At 46.6% G+C, this 16,091-nt stretch overlaps 1 protein-coding gene across 2 annotated transcripts in view; it reads right to left on the bottom strand.

The window, feature by feature from the left end:
- The window catches only part of FHIP1A (FHF complex subunit HOOK interacting protein 1A), an 87,247-nt gene that overhangs the window by 30,391 nt on the left and 40,765 nt on the right, over positions 1-16,091 (bottom strand). For both annotated transcript variants that reach the window (XM_082237609.1, XM_082237608.1), the window contains exons 4-5: positions 5,907-6,065; positions 4,083-4,169 (exon numbers count right to left, since the gene is read on the bottom strand). In XM_082237609.1, coding sequence (XP_082093735.1) covers positions 4,083-4,169; positions 5,907-6,065 — 246 coding nt within the window. The remainder of the gene's footprint in view (positions 1-4,082; positions 4,170-5,906; positions 6,066-16,091) is intronic.

Genomic DNA, 16,091 nt, shown 5'->3' with positions numbered 1-16,091 from the left:
CACCTCTTTTAGTTTCTGCTCAGATCCACTAGATGGCACAATCCAACCTTCTCTGTCCAAGATGTTAAAAAAGATACAGCAAATGACATTGCTAAAAATTAACATGTGATCAGCATACATTGGGGTAACAAGGGCAAAAAATGATCTAAGAATACCACCACTTTTAATTAAATCCAGTAAGGGATAAGAGTTATCAGCTGTTTGATGTCATCTGTCTCTTTATGATAACAGCTACAGTTTTGGCTGGGGGGTAGGAGGGGACCCCAAACATTTTTTTTTATTATTATAACAATTCTTATTGGGAGGTTCTAATAACTTACCACTGAAGTGGTTACATAATCATCCGAGCAGGTTTTACACCAATCCCTCTATTATTTCCCCCCCAACTCAGGAGGTCTGATCCACACAAAATAAGAATTTGGCCTTTAGTGTTGTGACACAAATGCTTTGAAATAGCCTCTCACGGAATATTAGACGGGCAGCATCTCTGTTGTCTTTACAGTGCCTTCTTCTTTCAAAAAAACCTTTTTAAGTTGAGATCCTTCCCAGTCTACATATGCACTGGAACTGTTTATAAGATGCTTTATTATTATTTTATAAATTATTGCTTGCTTCCCTGCGCTCCTCTGGGAAGAAGCGTGGGGTATAAATTTGATAAATAAATGTTGTATTATTCTAGTGCTAGATTAGACAATAAGCCATTTACAGTGCAGTCTTGCTAATGTCTACTCAGAAATAACCCCAATTCAATAGGACTTACACCCACGTAAGTAATGATTATAGCTGCAAAAGTAATTTTTTTTAAAAAAACAAACACCATGCTGAAGTGAAAAAGAACCACTGAGGTTGGTGGTAGCTCATCTCTGGAAGTGGCAGAAGTTCTAACTGAAGACATTCTGCAGATGTTAATATATTTAATACAAGGAAACAGAAGGCACTTTTAAAATTCTACATTAATTACTAGACAGCAAATTTTATTCGCAGGGGACACTGTACCCTTTGACGACTTCATCTATAATTTGTCTTACCAGTAATGAAATGATCACAAGTTTCATTACAAACTGGCCTTTTGGACTTTGGTGCTTATTTTTCCTCCTTTCTTCATTTACCAAAGCTTCAGTTAGAAGAAGCATTGGTATTTGTACCATCTGGCCATATAAAATAAAAAAGCGCTCAAACGTACTTCCCAGAAGTACTGCTCAAATGTTTCTTTTTTCTTTTTAGTAGAACTTAGCCACTTAAACAGGTAGTTCTGGTGTTCAAATCACACAGAATCATAGAACTGCAGAGTTGTGAGGGATCACAAAGATCATCTATTTCAACTCCCTGCATTTCTGATCCAGATGGAGGGAAGCCCTTTGAAGGTACTGCCAATGCCTTGGTTCACATTCACTCCTAGGATTTATTTATTTTTCCTCATACCCAGAAGGAAAGTTTTGTTTCTCTGCAAGTACATAAACCATTTAAAAACACATACATAGACATTTAATTTTATTTGTACTTGTTTTGTGCCAACATGGTGATGAGACAAGAAAAGAAAGAGCTCAAAAGTCTTGACAGGTAAAGATGACAGGACACACTGACAAATCCAAAGGAAATAAGGACACTTTTTCGGCAATATTAATAATTCTATTAATTATCTACATGGCAGGCTGAACTGAGAGCCTTTCAAATGCTAATGAGACTGTCACAGCAATCTCTCATTTAAACAGCTGAAGTGCTCATGCTGCAGCAATGCGACAATGCGCTGCCGAAATACCACTCCATGCTTCAGATGTGCTGCCAGGCCCCAGGTTACGTTCTCCCCCTCGAGTTTGCCAAAGCATAACTTGATAAGAATAATGGATTGCAGTTGGAATATATCACAATCATTTAGGCAACACATCCAAAACATGTTTAAAATGGGAGGGTGTCATGGATAGAAGATATGTGAAGATATAGGGCAGATCCCTGTCCCTGAACTAAATCCCACAGGAAGGGGATCTGAGGAACTGAGGCAAATAGTCACAAGAACCTTCCTCACAAAATAAAAACGAGCAAAGCAAATACTGACAAATCACCAGGTCCACTCAAGAGTTCTTAAGGAATTCAAAGGTGAAACTGGGCGAGTGAGCAGAAAAATGGCAAAAGCAATTCAATGACACCTGCGAGGGAGATCCTAATTTCATGGATACTCTCATGGGGTCTGAACTGGCCGTGACTGACAAGGAACGAGACCTTGGGGTCATAATACATAGTTTGATAAAAACACTCATCCAGCGTGTGACAGCTGTGGAGAAGGTGAATGCCATGCTAGGGATCATTAAAACGGGAAAGAAACTAAAACTGTCAGTGCCGTAGTGCTGTTTTACAAATCTATGGTGTGACCACGGTTGGAATACTTAGTGTACAGCTCTGGTCACCTGATACTGTAGAACTGGAGAAGTTTCCCAAAAAGGCAACCAAGGGGACAGAGCAACTCCTCTATGATGAAAGGTTACAATTGCGCCTGGGCAATATTGATATATCGTCCGGGACCGGTATGTGGGGGCAGACTGTGATGACAGCTTCACTCAGTGGTATATCGCTGGTGAAACCATCACCACTCTTGAGTACCTCTGCCTCCAGAACCCTGAACTAGCTGAGAGCTAGAGGCACTCAAGCGGCGGCAGTTTCACCAGCAATATGCCGCCATCACACTCTGCCCAGGCAGAGGGAGAATCAAGCTAATCAGCGAGGTGCCGATACAGCTTGTTTCTTCCTCCCTCCGCTTCTTTAAACTGCTGCCCTTGCCTCAGCCAAGCAGTTTTACAGAGCTGCCGATCTGCCATCGGCTCGCAGCAGCAGGATGGGGGCTCCGTTAAAGTGCACCCCCTCCCCAGCTGGCCCCTGCTTGCATGTGAGTAGGAGAGGGATCGGGGCTGCTCAGCTAGGGAGTACGAAGCCTCCACTTCCCCAGCTGAGAGATCCCTAGCCGTGATTGTACATGAGTAGAGCGGGATCAAGGCTGCTCAGCTGGAGAGCACTAAGGATAGGGTGCCTTTGCACGCCACGCCTTGCAGACCACGCCTGGGAGGGTGGGCTGTGTCATTCCTGCTAGGGCGAATGACCCCTGCACACCCGTGTGGGCAAAGGCGAAGGCAGTCGAGTGCACGGAGCGTGACAGGTTCCATGCACTTGGCTACTGCTGCTTGGTCCGTCTTCGGGGAGTGGATGGCAAGCGGACAAGGTAGCTCGCCTGTCCCCCATGCCAGCGAAGACAGAGGGAGCTTGGCAAGGAGCTCCAAGGTCTTTGCTGCTCCAGTGCTGGGGGCAGGAACCTGTCCATCTCCCCTGGCTGAGCAGCAGGCTGAGACCAGCTGTATTGGCCACAGCCCGCGAGGCGCTGGGGTGAAAGCACCTCAGCTCCCACAATGAGAGCTGCGGCAGTTTCACCCGGCATCAATGGAGCTTTTTTCAAACCACGATGTTTGGCTGGCGAAAGCCCAACGTCGCCCAGCCCTAGTTACAATTTTGGGTGCTTTTTAGTTTAGAGGAAAGGCAAGTAAAAGGAGAGATAACAGAAGTGTAAAAAAAATGTGCATGGTGTAGAAGAACTGGATTCTAGAACTCTGGGACATACTAGAACTTAATGGACCATCAGTGACTACTAGTTGCAGTGATTATGTTCTGCCTCAACTGACAGAGGCAGAGTGCTGTTGTGTTCAGGTTCTGCTTACTGGTTTCCCATAGATAGGACTCTGGTTGGCCACTGTGAACAACCATTTGACCTCTTAAGACTTTTATCAGCAAGTCAATTTAAAGTCAACTATTCAAATATACTTACTTCACTAGCAGAACTACCTGCCATGTTTCTCTGAATTACTATGATTTCACCCAGCCAAACATTTTGTATTTCATTATAGATCAAATAGCAACTCAAGGGATGTGACCTTCTGCTGCTATATCAGCAGATGTCTAATGAGTAATTCAAGTAAAGAAACTAGGTTAAAGTAGTTAGGCTTAGACTGGTCCATCTTCATCACACGCATAATATTCTTAAGGCACTGAAAATGGCTGCTGGTTTTTTTTTAAAAAAACAAAAACATACAAAAAACACTGACCTTATGCAATGCTGGGGCCATAACTGGTACCAGAAACCCATTATAAATGTAATTCACAAGCTGCATCCGAATCAAAGGATGTGCTACCTGAAGAAGTGAAGGGGAGAGTGATCATGGGATTTCAATCAAAAAGGCATCTACGGTATCAAACTCAAGTTATGATTTAATGTATTTGTCTGAAGTTCACAGAAAAATTATATATTAATAATAATTAACCTCTGATAAAGTCCTTTACATAAATGAAGAGATAAACTATAGCTTATATCCTAATCACAGAACCCTATTAAATTCAGGATATGCTTATTTGTGTATATAAGCATATGTAGAACTGGGCGGTATATTCAAGGGAAATTAATTCATATGTAAGCAAAGATCAAAAGGCTCATATCCCTATGTCAAACAATTTAATGGTGCAAGATGATAGATTAATAGCCACCCAAGTGTACATTACAGCGTACTGAGGTCATTTTAGAATGGCCAAGCTACTATTAAATTTATCAAATTATAGTGAAGCAAGAGAAAGACCATTATTTATGTTTCAGCTTTTCAATACATAGCAACATTATTTCAATAATTCAAACAAACCAGTTTTTCCGCAACTACTATTCTGTAGTGAGAGAAACACAGAAACAGACCGTGTGAGGCACCTGGTGACTTTTCTGGCAAATACACTTTTTCAAAAGCCTTTTTATAATACAATACATTTAGTCAACTTCATAATAAATGTTTGCTATAGAATAGACAGCTTTCTGAATTTGGAAGTCAAAAAAAAAGAAAGGCAAATTGAGGACCCTTTCCCCCTACATGGATCACTTTTGTAAAAAGAATAAAAACAGGAATTTTTCTACATTGCATATACATACACTTCCATCCTGTATTTTCACTAATGAAACTGAGCAAAGTTGCATAACTCAGATAAAGCTATAGATACTGAACAGCCTTGCTGCAATAAGAATCCTAAGCACAGCATCAAAGAGATATAAAATGTGATTTTATCATTAGACTGGAGAAGAACAAAGACTCAAAAGAGCGAAAATCTAATTAAGAAATAATCAAGAACAAAGAACATGAGAAGACCAAACAGAATTTAATTTAGATTCGTGAAACATACTTAACCTCCTGATCAGCTCAACCACAATGAAAATGGTTCACAGCTATTGGGGTGCATTTGTGTGCATGCATCTTACTGTTATGAGAACCTGATCAGAAACTAGCATAATTAGCCCAGACAACCACAATGTTCTGTCTGAGAAATAAATCTTTGATTTTAGAATCAATAAAGGGTGTTCAGTCAACCAGCTTTAGGAAGAGGGCAATGTTAATAAAAAGAAATATGTATCTGATTTATGAGGAATATTTGTTATGTAAATCACAATTATTAATATTTGCCTATACTCGCAAGAAACTTGCTCTCTCTTGAAATCAAGACCGAGTAATTAATTATATGAACTGTAAGTAATCACAGCATAGGGTTTGATTCTACTATGCCCCTAATGTGGACAGAACGCCTTCTGTTCATCAAAAAGCATTTGATCTCATTAAGACCTCTGGCAACAGAAGGGAATGAAAACTATTTACACCCATTTCTCCTTCCCCCTCCCATGCTACCTTCCCCACTGTCCCCTATATATATATATATTTGGAAAGGAAGGAGAGGGATGCAGGGCGGAAAAGGAATCAGCAAAAATTGCTTTTTGCTCGCCATTTGCTAGCAGAGGACATGGGATTAAAAATCCTCCAACAAATGGAAGAGAACAAATGGACATCATCCACATATTTTAAAAGGCTGGTTTCATAAGCAGGCTCTATTCTTGAGTCCAGTACCTGTATTACAGCATTGCAGAACTCGAGGGAGTTCATGAATTGGACAAGAGCTGGAGAAAGAAGCCAGTCGTCTTTCAGCAGACAGTGCCATTCTTCTCCTTTGTCTTCCAACTTTGTAGGCAAAGATGAGTATAGGCCACTTAAGCCCGTGGCTAGCACCTGAATTGAAGAACATAAAGGGAGGGGGAGAGAAAGCAACTATTTAAACATAGTGTTTGCATCATTGATAAGCTTTTCATTAAGACAGAACTGAGATTTCTTGGAATATAAGCAAACAAGTTAAGTAAACAAACAAAGAGAACTAGTTGTTAGGAGCACTAAACATCGAAAGGGAGACACATGTATGTAAACTATCAACAACATGTGGGCAACACACAGGATACTGAAATAAAAAAGTGGCTCCCTTCTTTTCATCTGCTGCAAGCTTGAATGTTTGAAAAGTGTAAGATTCACACTTCCAATGTAAGCACCTGTGTAGATGCAGGAAACACATTTGATGAGTATGATGTAGGTTAGCCAATAGATCAGGTATGGGAAACCTTTGACCATCTGGATGCTGCTGAATCACAATTCCTATCAGCCCCAGAAAGCAAGGCCAATACAGTGGTACCTCGGGTTACAGACGCTTCAGGTTACAGACTCCACTAACCCAGAAATAGTACCTCGGGTTAAGAACTTTGCTTCAGGATGAGAACAGAAATTGTGTGGTGGCGGCGCAGCAGCAGCAGGAGGCCCCATTAGCTAAAGTGGTGCTTCAGGTTAAGAACAGTTTCAGGTTAAGAATGGACCTCCGGAACGAATTAAGCACTTAACCCGAGGTACCACTGTAGTAACAAGCGTTGTAGTTCAACAACATCTGGAGGGCCAAAGGTTCCCCACACCTGCCTTCGTGTTTGTATAGCAGAATTTGTTGCTCTAGATGTTTATAACACCTCAGCTTATGTGATATGTGGTTGATTTAACACAAAAACGGAAGGTGTGCTTGTTTCCGCAATTTGTATTTTTCATCTCTTTCTAAAATATAAACTGTAGGTGTCAATGAAAACAACGTACTCACAGAAGAGTTTATGTGATTTGTTCTCACAGCCTTACCACCACCTTCTGCCTAGAGAACAGTGCTACTTCTGGAATGGATATACAAAATCCATGCTCAGTACACTAACCATAACTGTATATTTATACATGTCGATCTATATTACTATGAATGCAATTGACCCTTGGACCAACACAAGCAAGACTTACTAAAATAATACTAGGTGGAACATTGCAGGTTTTTCTCTGAATGTAAATACCCAGTCTAGGAAGAAGCCATAAAAGGAATTATGTGGGGTGTGTTTTTTAAAAAACCATTATAGTTATTGACGGGAAGTGGTGGATGTAAGTTCTTAGCCTTATTCCAACAATCAATGCAAAGACATGGGAAGAATAAATATTACGAGTCATGCAACTTTAGTTTTACAAGAGCCAGTTAAAGCTATTCTACTTGTAAATCATTTTGAGTACTGGGATGATAAGCCTGATTTTCTAGAGGCACCAAGTTGAAACATTAATTTTTTTTGATTGACAGGCATAAAAAGACTGCCAATGTGTGCTTCTCTGCATCTATTATGTTCTTTACTCGCTTATTCCATCACCCAAGCTACAATTAACAGAACTATGGGGGTGAAAAGAAGCTATAGTCTGTCAGAGTAAACTTTTAGAAAGACTAACTATAGCAACATTCCTGCATGGTTGGGTTGCACGTTAGTCATATAGACAATCCAATAAATACACAACAATTTTATTCCCCAACGTAGCTAGTGCAGACAGCTACTGTTTGCCAGTAGTGGTATTATTGACAGTTGTCAACTTTCTTCCTATCCTGCCCCAAGTAACCTTTAAGTTATTTAAAATGGAACAAGAAAAAGTAGAATACACAAAGAATTCTCCCCCAAGTATGATACATTGCTTTTCTCTTCCCTACTCATGCAGTTCCCCAGTTAGGAAAATGCTTCAAAAGTTAAGGTAACCCCCAGCTTGCCCGTGCAGCAATTTTGACCTTCCACTCTGCTTATCCTTTGTTTCTTGCATGATGCCAGATCTGCACAGCTCATCCATCAGATATTTAATACAGTGTTGCAGGATGGCTGCAATCCACAGTACTCTAGACCTGCTCAAGGGTGTCCCTGCACACAGGGGGCTGCTAAGAAGTCCATAGCATTAGAAGGGCTGACCTGCTTTTTCAACTAGTTGAAGTTTGCATAAGGGCACACATTCTGGAATGGCCTAAAGTTGAATGCTTGCTTCTGCACTCTAGCTATCATTATTTTAATTACAGGGGAGGGATTTTGACATTCAGTACAATATCACGCCAAGCTTTCTTTTAATTGAATCAGAATTTAGATTATTTTATTACATTCACGGGCAAATAGCAGTGAAAGAAATCCTTTAATCATTCTGTGTTTTTTGCCTGAGTGAACGATGGATGCTAACCAGATCCCTGCGGCATCATTCTGATTTTTCGCGAAGGCACTATAGAACTCCCCAAACTGCAAAGATCAAACTCACAAGACCAACACATTATGGGTCTTTAAAAAGTGAGCAGCCCTCAGGAGCGGACTCTGATATTTTATTATAGACTTGGGCTAGCTACCTTTTACACACTAAGACAATCATTCTAATTAGGAATGTGTTTTGTCACTCAAGGCCCCCAACTGTTTGAAGGTTAATACAGCTTGCTTTAATCTTCAGAGTAAAAAGTCATTCTAAAAATTAATTGGCAAATGTAATTATGGAAGTTACAGCATGGATCTAATAAGGGTATCTACCTTGGGGACAATTTTAAAAAATGAGTACTCTTTAGATGTATCAATTTAAATGAAGTCAACAAGAAAATGTCTATGCTAGAGACTTATTGCTCAGTGCTTGCAAGTAAAACTGTAATCTTTATATACATTTAAAGAGATTCATTAGAAACAGGTTAGAAAGTTGTTTCATAATGTGCCAATCAATTGTTTACATGCTGTGACCACATTGTACCTCTCGACACACACTCTTCCAGGAGGATCTTTAAAATTATGTCAAAAAGGGCTGAGGCTACTATTGTGTCAATTTTAGACTAAAACTTTCCTTAACTATGCAACTTATTTTGAGCTTATCCGATTTCATTTCTTTGTATAACAGGGCAGTGGGGGAGAAAGAAAAGCATTCTCAGATATTTGGACCTAAGTGCCCGTTGTCCTGGAATAAAGGGTGCCACGTCTCGCCTCGTCACTTGATGTGAAATGGGAAGTGACACCTTCCCTTCCCTATTGCCACCTCCTACCTGCTCTGCCAGTGCCACGGCCTGCTGCATTCGCCAATGACAGAGAAGCGCCACTGTCATTGGCACCACTTTTTGGAAAAATCAGGCTGATCTGGACGAGATCTTGCCCAAAATCACATGAGATATTGTATTCTCCGCAAGACTGGTGCCAATAGTAGTGGTGTTTCCCTGCTGCTTGTGGAGGCAGTGGGGCTTCTGCCACCTGAGGCAATGGCCTCATCCTGCCTTATGGCTGGGCTGGTACAAAAAGTACGAGGGAAGGTTTGGATCCAGACATAGTTGAAACAGAATGCAAATCAACTCATTACCAATTTGCCCCATTGATTGCAGCATAGAAGCCAACACCTAGGGGACAAGGTCCCTTTGCCCCGCCCCTCTAAAATATTGGAAGGGGCCGGGACCCACCAAAGTTGATGGGCATTGTCATTCAGACGGTGTGCATGAGCCACATCTTGTGATCGATTATGCGGGGTGGGGCCTACCTGGGGCCCCCCAATATTTCATTCAAGTTGGTACCCCTGGATTGCAGTAGGAACGAATTTCAACTAATTTAGCCCAACCTAATGGCACTTGGGAACAAGCTGCATCAGGCAGTTGCACCAACTGTTATCATAGCAAGATCAACTGCAAAGGAAGATCAGTCTGGTCTTCACTGGATCATCTTCAGTTCAACACTTTGTTCCAGTTATCAGTCTAATCTGGCCACCACTAGAAACACAGATACACAATTCATCACTTCATTCCAGCATTATCAAAGTGCTCTCCCTTCTCTAGCTCCTTTCCCTGCCTAATTCTTTTTGACTGATATTGTCAGGGGTTCAGGAGCAGAGGCAAGGGAGGAAACAGAGAGCGAGGGGGAGGAGGCAGAAGAAAAGATGAGTGATGACGACGACCCGAGATCTCCGAGTCTTTCCAGTGAATCAGAAGATTCACAGAAAGGAGCACCAGTGGCCAGGGCAAGGGGGGAGCCTAGGGGGACACCCCAGGAAGATAGAGCCAGAGGGGACTCAGAGGGGAGCAGTTGGAGATCGGGACCAGCGTCACCGCCAGAGAGCAGGGAAGAGGAAGGGCGCCAGGGATCAAGCGCTGGCAGCTCACAACAGGAGGGAGGGCACGAGTCAGGAGTGGCCACACCTCCATCGGGGAGCGAAGAAACGGTCAGACGGAAAGTGGAAGGTTGGGCGCGCGCGCCAAGTTCAAATGCACAGGAAAGTGACGCAGTAGGCAGCCCGGAGAGGGAGCCAGGTCCTAAAGCCCGGCGCAAGGAGACAGGAGGGTCCGGGGGGTCGGCGTCGGAGGAGTCCCGGAGGGAGGAGACCCCGGGGGGCAGAGGGACCCAGAGGAGAACAGTCAGGCGGAAAAGGTGGAGCAGGGCTAGGATATTAAGTTGGTGCACAAGGGGCGGAGACTCAGACGGAGCTTCGCCAATCTAACCATAAGACGTAGAGTTGCACGCAGCAGCTTGAGAATGGAAACTGTAACTCAATAAAGACTTTTACTTAATGATCGCTGGCTAGCGTGATCCTCTGTGAGCTAGGATCGGGGAGCAACTCTGACAGTAAGCTCCGTCTCTTAAATTGTGGGCATCTACGGCCTCAAGGAGAGGAGAGAAAGCGGGTGCCTACTAGCGAGCTCACGAACGGCAGACAACATGACGGCTGAACAGCAGATAGCGGAACTCAGAGAAGCAGTGACACGACTGAATGCTGAGGCACTTGCATCCAGAAAGAGAGAGGAGGACGCAGCTGCCGCCTACAGGGATCTCCAGGTCAGGTTGGAAGTGCTTACTAAGCAAGGGCAACTGACACCCAAACCGGAGGGGATTGGGTTGGGGAGACGAACAGGCGGTCTGGTCTCTCACTTCGATGGGAATCTGCAACAGTACCCCAACTTTAGAGCAGATGTAATGTGTGCACTGCAACTGCTGAACAAAGACTTTAGAGATGAGCAAGAGAAAGTGGGATTCATCATGTCCCATTTGCAAGGAGATGCTAAAGCATGGCTGCGCAATTTGTGGAGGGATAAGGATCCGGCGCTCCAAAATGCGGATGCCTTTATTAAAGCGATGGATGGGTGCTTTTTATCAAGCATTGACGTGGATCTTGCTCGGCAGCAGATACATGGACTGAAGCAAGGGAGGGCCAGCGTAAGGCAGTACCATGCCCGCTTTTTCGCTTTGGTCAGTGCCCTGGAATGGGACAGAGATTCGGCTCCTGTAAGAGACCTGTTTTGGGAGGGATTGCACGGCTCGGTTAAAGATGAAATTGCGAGGGGGGAGAGACCCCGGACCACGCAGGAGATCGTTCAGAGGGCGCTGGCGGTGGGGGTGCGGCTGGAAGAACGTCCGTGGAGCAGGGACGAAGGGCGTGGAGGGCGCGAACCGGCCAGGGGCTCCTCCTTCCTTCCCAGAGAAGCAGAGCGTGCGCAATCCACGCCTCCGCCAGGAGGAGGGGCGGAACCTATGGAGGTTGGAAGTGCAAGGGCTCAGTCAGCAGCCAGAGCCCTAGCACCGGCAACAGTGAAAGCGAAGCCTCCTAGAGGGAACAGGAAGTGTTATATCTGCGATGATCCACAGCATATGGCGAAAGAGTGTCCCCGGAGGCTCCACAAGCACACTGCAGCCTCAGCAATGGTAACTGCAGCAACGCAGCAAGGAGAACCACAGCAGGGAAACGACGCAGTCTGGCTGGAGGAAGAGGCACTGGGGCCCAGCCAGACGTGTCAGTGAAGCAGTCCCCAGAGATTTTACCGCCCATGGACCCCCTCCCGCCCAAGCCAGTAGTGAGGCTCACCGCATCGCTCCAGCTGCCCAATGGAATCACCATGGACGTGCCAATCACCATTGACTCAGGAAGCAATGCGGACTTTATAGGGCAGGACTTTGTCGACCGGCACGCCATACAGTTGCTGCCTGCCACGCTACCCCTGCAGGTTGTCACGGTGGATGGCAGGGAGCTGCTAGGGGGGCAAGTGGTGAAGCAGACGCCACCAATGGTGATGCGACTTGGGAATCACAGGGAAATCATCAGCTTCAACGTCACTCAACTATCGGACACGCCCATTGTATTGGGCATGAGTTGGCTGGACAAGCACAGCCCGACGCTGGCTTGGTACCAGAGGCAGCTGACCTTCGGCTCTTCCTTTTGTGCTGAACACTGCATCGTGCCCCGGCAGGAAGGAGAGGAAGAGGAGTCACAGCTGCAGCTAGGCACGCTGCAAGCGGTTCCCCACAAGTACGCAGACTTTTTGGAGGTTTTCTGCGAGAAGGAGGCAGACAGGCTACCCCCCCACAGACCATATGACTGCAAAATTGACCTGCTGCCGGGGGCGGCGCTGCCCAAAGGGAAGCTGTATTCCATGTCTGAGGACGAACTGCAGGAACTCAAAGAGTTCATAGATCATAATTTGGAGCGCGGTTTCATCCGAGAGTCCAAGGCAGCGGGGGGCAGTCCTGTATTCTTTGTTAAGAAGCGGGACACGCCCCAAAAAAGGCTTGTAGTGGACTATCGCATCTTAAACAGTGTGACCAAGCCATCGGACTTCCCCATGCCCCGAATCGACGACCTCCTCGCAAAGGTACGGAAGGGCAGCGTGTTCACCAAGTTGGACCTGCGAGGGGCGTACAACCTCATTCGCATGCGGGAAGGAGATGAGTGGAAGACAGCCATGTTCCCGCCCCTGGGCACCTACGAATATAGAGTTATGCCTTTTGGATTGCAAAATGGCTCCCACGTGTTTCAAGCGTTCATGCATCACGTGTTGGCGGGGCTCCTCTACAAGACGTGCGTCTGTTTCTTGGATGACATCCTGATCTTTTCGGAATCGCAGCAGGAGCATGACAGACACGTCAAGGAAGTGCTGAGCAGGCTACAGCAGCATAGGCTTTACTCCAAGCTGGAGAATCATAGAATCATAGAGTTGGAAGAGACCACAAGGGCCATCGAGTCCAACCCCCTGCCAAGCAGGAAACACCATCAGAGCACTCCTGACATATGGTTGTCAAGCCTCTGCTTAAAGACCTCCAAAGTAGGAGACTCCACCACACTCCTTGGCAGCAAATTCCACTGTCGAACAGCTCTTACTGTCAGGAAGTTCTTCCTAATGTTTAGGTGGAATCTTCTTTCTTGTAGTTTGGATCTATTGCTCCGTGTCCGCTTCTCCGGAGCAGCAGAAAACAAACTTTCTCCCTCCTCTATGTGACATCCTTTTATATATTTGAACATGGCTATCATATCACCCCTTAACCTCCTCTTTTCCAGGCTAAACATGCCCAGCTCCCTTAGCCGTTCCTCATAAGGCATCGTTTCCAGGCCTTTGACCATTTTGGTTGCCCTCCTCTGGACACGTTCCAGTTTGTCAGTGTCCTTCTTGAATTGTGGTGCCCAGAACTGGACACAGTACTCCAGGTGTGGTCTGACCAGAGCAGAATACAGTGGCACTATTACTTCCCTTGATCTAGATGCTATACTCCTATTGATGCAGCCCAGAATTGCATTGGCTTTTTTAGCTGCCACGTCACACTGTTGGCTCATGTCAAGTTTGTGGTCAACCAAGACTCCTAGATCCTTTTCACATGTACTGCTCTCAAGCCAGGTGTCACCCATCTTGTATTTGTGCCTCTCATTTTTTTTGCCCAAGTGCAATACTTTACATTTCTCCCTGTTAAAATTCATCTTGTTTATTTTTGCCCAGTTCTCTAATCTGTCAAGGTCGTTTTGAAGTGTGATCCTGTCCTCTGGGGTGTTAGCCATCCCTCCCAAGTGCCAGTTCGACGTGACGGAGGTGGATTTCCTGGGCTACAAGTTGTCTGACAAGGGACTCGCCATGGACAGCGCCAAGGTTCGAGCAGTGTTGGATTGGAAAAGCCCACGCAACCGGAAGGAGGTCCAACGGTTTGTCGGCTTCGCGAACTTTTATCGCAAGTTTATCAAAGGCTTTGCTATGCAGACGGCGGCCATCACGGACACGCTCAGCTCCAAGAAAAAGAAGTTCATCTGGACAGAGCAGGCGGAGCAGTCCTTTCAGGCACTCAAGCGGCTCTTCGCGTCGGAAGAGCAGCTGCTTCATGTCAACCCCAGCAGGCCGATGAGGGTGGAGACAGACGCCTCGGACAGAGCCGTGGGAGCAGTCCTGCTGCAGAAAGACCCGCAGGGGGTTTGGAGGCCGGGAGCGTTTTACTCCAGGAAGCTCAGCAAGTCCGAACAGAACTACACCATCTGGGACAGGGAGTTGCTGGCCATTCATGCAGCGTTCAAAGCGTGGAGGCACTTCCTGATCGGCGCCAAGCACACGGTGCAGGTCTGCACGGACCACAAGAATCTGGAGCACTGGCCCACGGCGCAGTTCCTGAACCAGAGGCAGATACGTTGGGCTGAGTTCTTTGCGAACTTCGACTTCCGAATAGAGTATGTCCCGGGGGACACCAACATCATGGCGGATGCTCTCTCCCGTAAGTCGCAGTATCTGGAGGAGGCAACGCCAGCGGCCGCCATGCACATCTTCGCACCAACAGTGTGGGCGTGCGCTGCGGCAACAGTTGACCTGGAGGCGGTGCGACGAGCGTTGCAGGATGACTCCTTCGCGCAAGCAAAGATGGCAGAGGTGCACAGAGGCACGGCAGCGACCGACGAGTTCCAGCTGCGAGATGGATTGCTCATCCGTAAAGGGGCCATCTACGTGCCAGGAGACGAACTTCGCGCCAAGGTACTGCAGCAGCTGCACGACGCGCCCACTGCCGGGCACTTTGGCAAGGAGAAGACGGTGGAATTAGTCGCAAGAGACTTCTGGTGGCCCGGAATGAGAGGGGAAGTCGCGGACTACGTGGCGAGGTGTGACACCTGCCAGAGGGCCAAACCAGTGCACAGACCGCCAGCCGGACTGTTGGAACCGCTGCAAACTCCGTTCGAACCATGGGAGAGAGTGGCCCTGGACTTTGTCATGGATCTGCCCAGCTCGAGGGGCAAGACGGCCGTGCTGGTGGTGGTGGACTTGTTCTCCAAGATGGCACATTTCATTCCGTGTGCTAAGGTGGCCACGGCGGAACAAACCGCCAAACTGTTCATAGACCACGTGTTCAAGGTTCACGGTCTGCCGCGGTCTATTCTGTCCGACCGAGGGCGACAGTTCATCTCGAATTTCTGGCAGAAGCTGATGGGCTTCCTGAACGTCAAGATCAACCTGGCGTCGGCTAGACACCCGCAGACCAACGGGCAAGCGGAGCGGGTCAATGCCATCATGCAGCAGTACCTGAGATGTTATGCGAATCAACAGCCTGCGACGTGGGTGGATTACCTGCCTCTCGCCGAGTTCGCCTACAACAACACGAAGCACGTGTCCACGGGGGTCACGCCGTTCTTCGCCAACAACGGGAGGCACCCCAGAACCTTCCCGGGACTGGAAAGAATGGGGGAGGGGGAGCCGCAGACAGCAGATGCGTTCGCGTCAGAGTTGCAGGAGGTCCACGATCAGCTGCGGCGGCACCTGGAGCTGGCCAAACACGCATACAAGGTACAAGCGGACAAACACAGAAGGGTTGGCGAAGAGATCCATGTGGGAGACTGGGTCTGGTTAGCAGCCCACGCAGTGCCGGCCAGGTCGTTGGCGAAGAAGAAACTAGGGCATAAGCAACTGGGGCCCTACCAAGTCGAAGAGCAGGTCAACCCGGTGGCTTTCAGGCTGGCGCTTCCGGAGGGTTCCAGGATGCATCCGGTGTTCCACAGATCGGTGCTCACTCCCTACAAGGCACCTCACAGATTTCAGGAACCAGGCACGGCACCAAGTCCGCTCCGAGAGAGAACCGAGCAAGGGGGAGTGGCACCGGAGGAACGCATCAACGAAGTCACAGAGATTTTGGACTCTAGATGGGGGGAAGAGGGGGTAGA

The sequence above is a fragment of the Podarcis vaucheri genome, assembly GCF_965113315.1.
Source record: "Podarcis vaucheri genome assembly, chromosome: 9".
NCBI lineage: Eukaryota > Metazoa > Chordata > Lepidosauria > Squamata > Lacertidae > Podarcis > Podarcis vaucheri.
The sequence above is the reverse complement of the archived record's forward strand: the minus strand, read 5'-3'. Positions and strand labels throughout refer to the sequence as shown.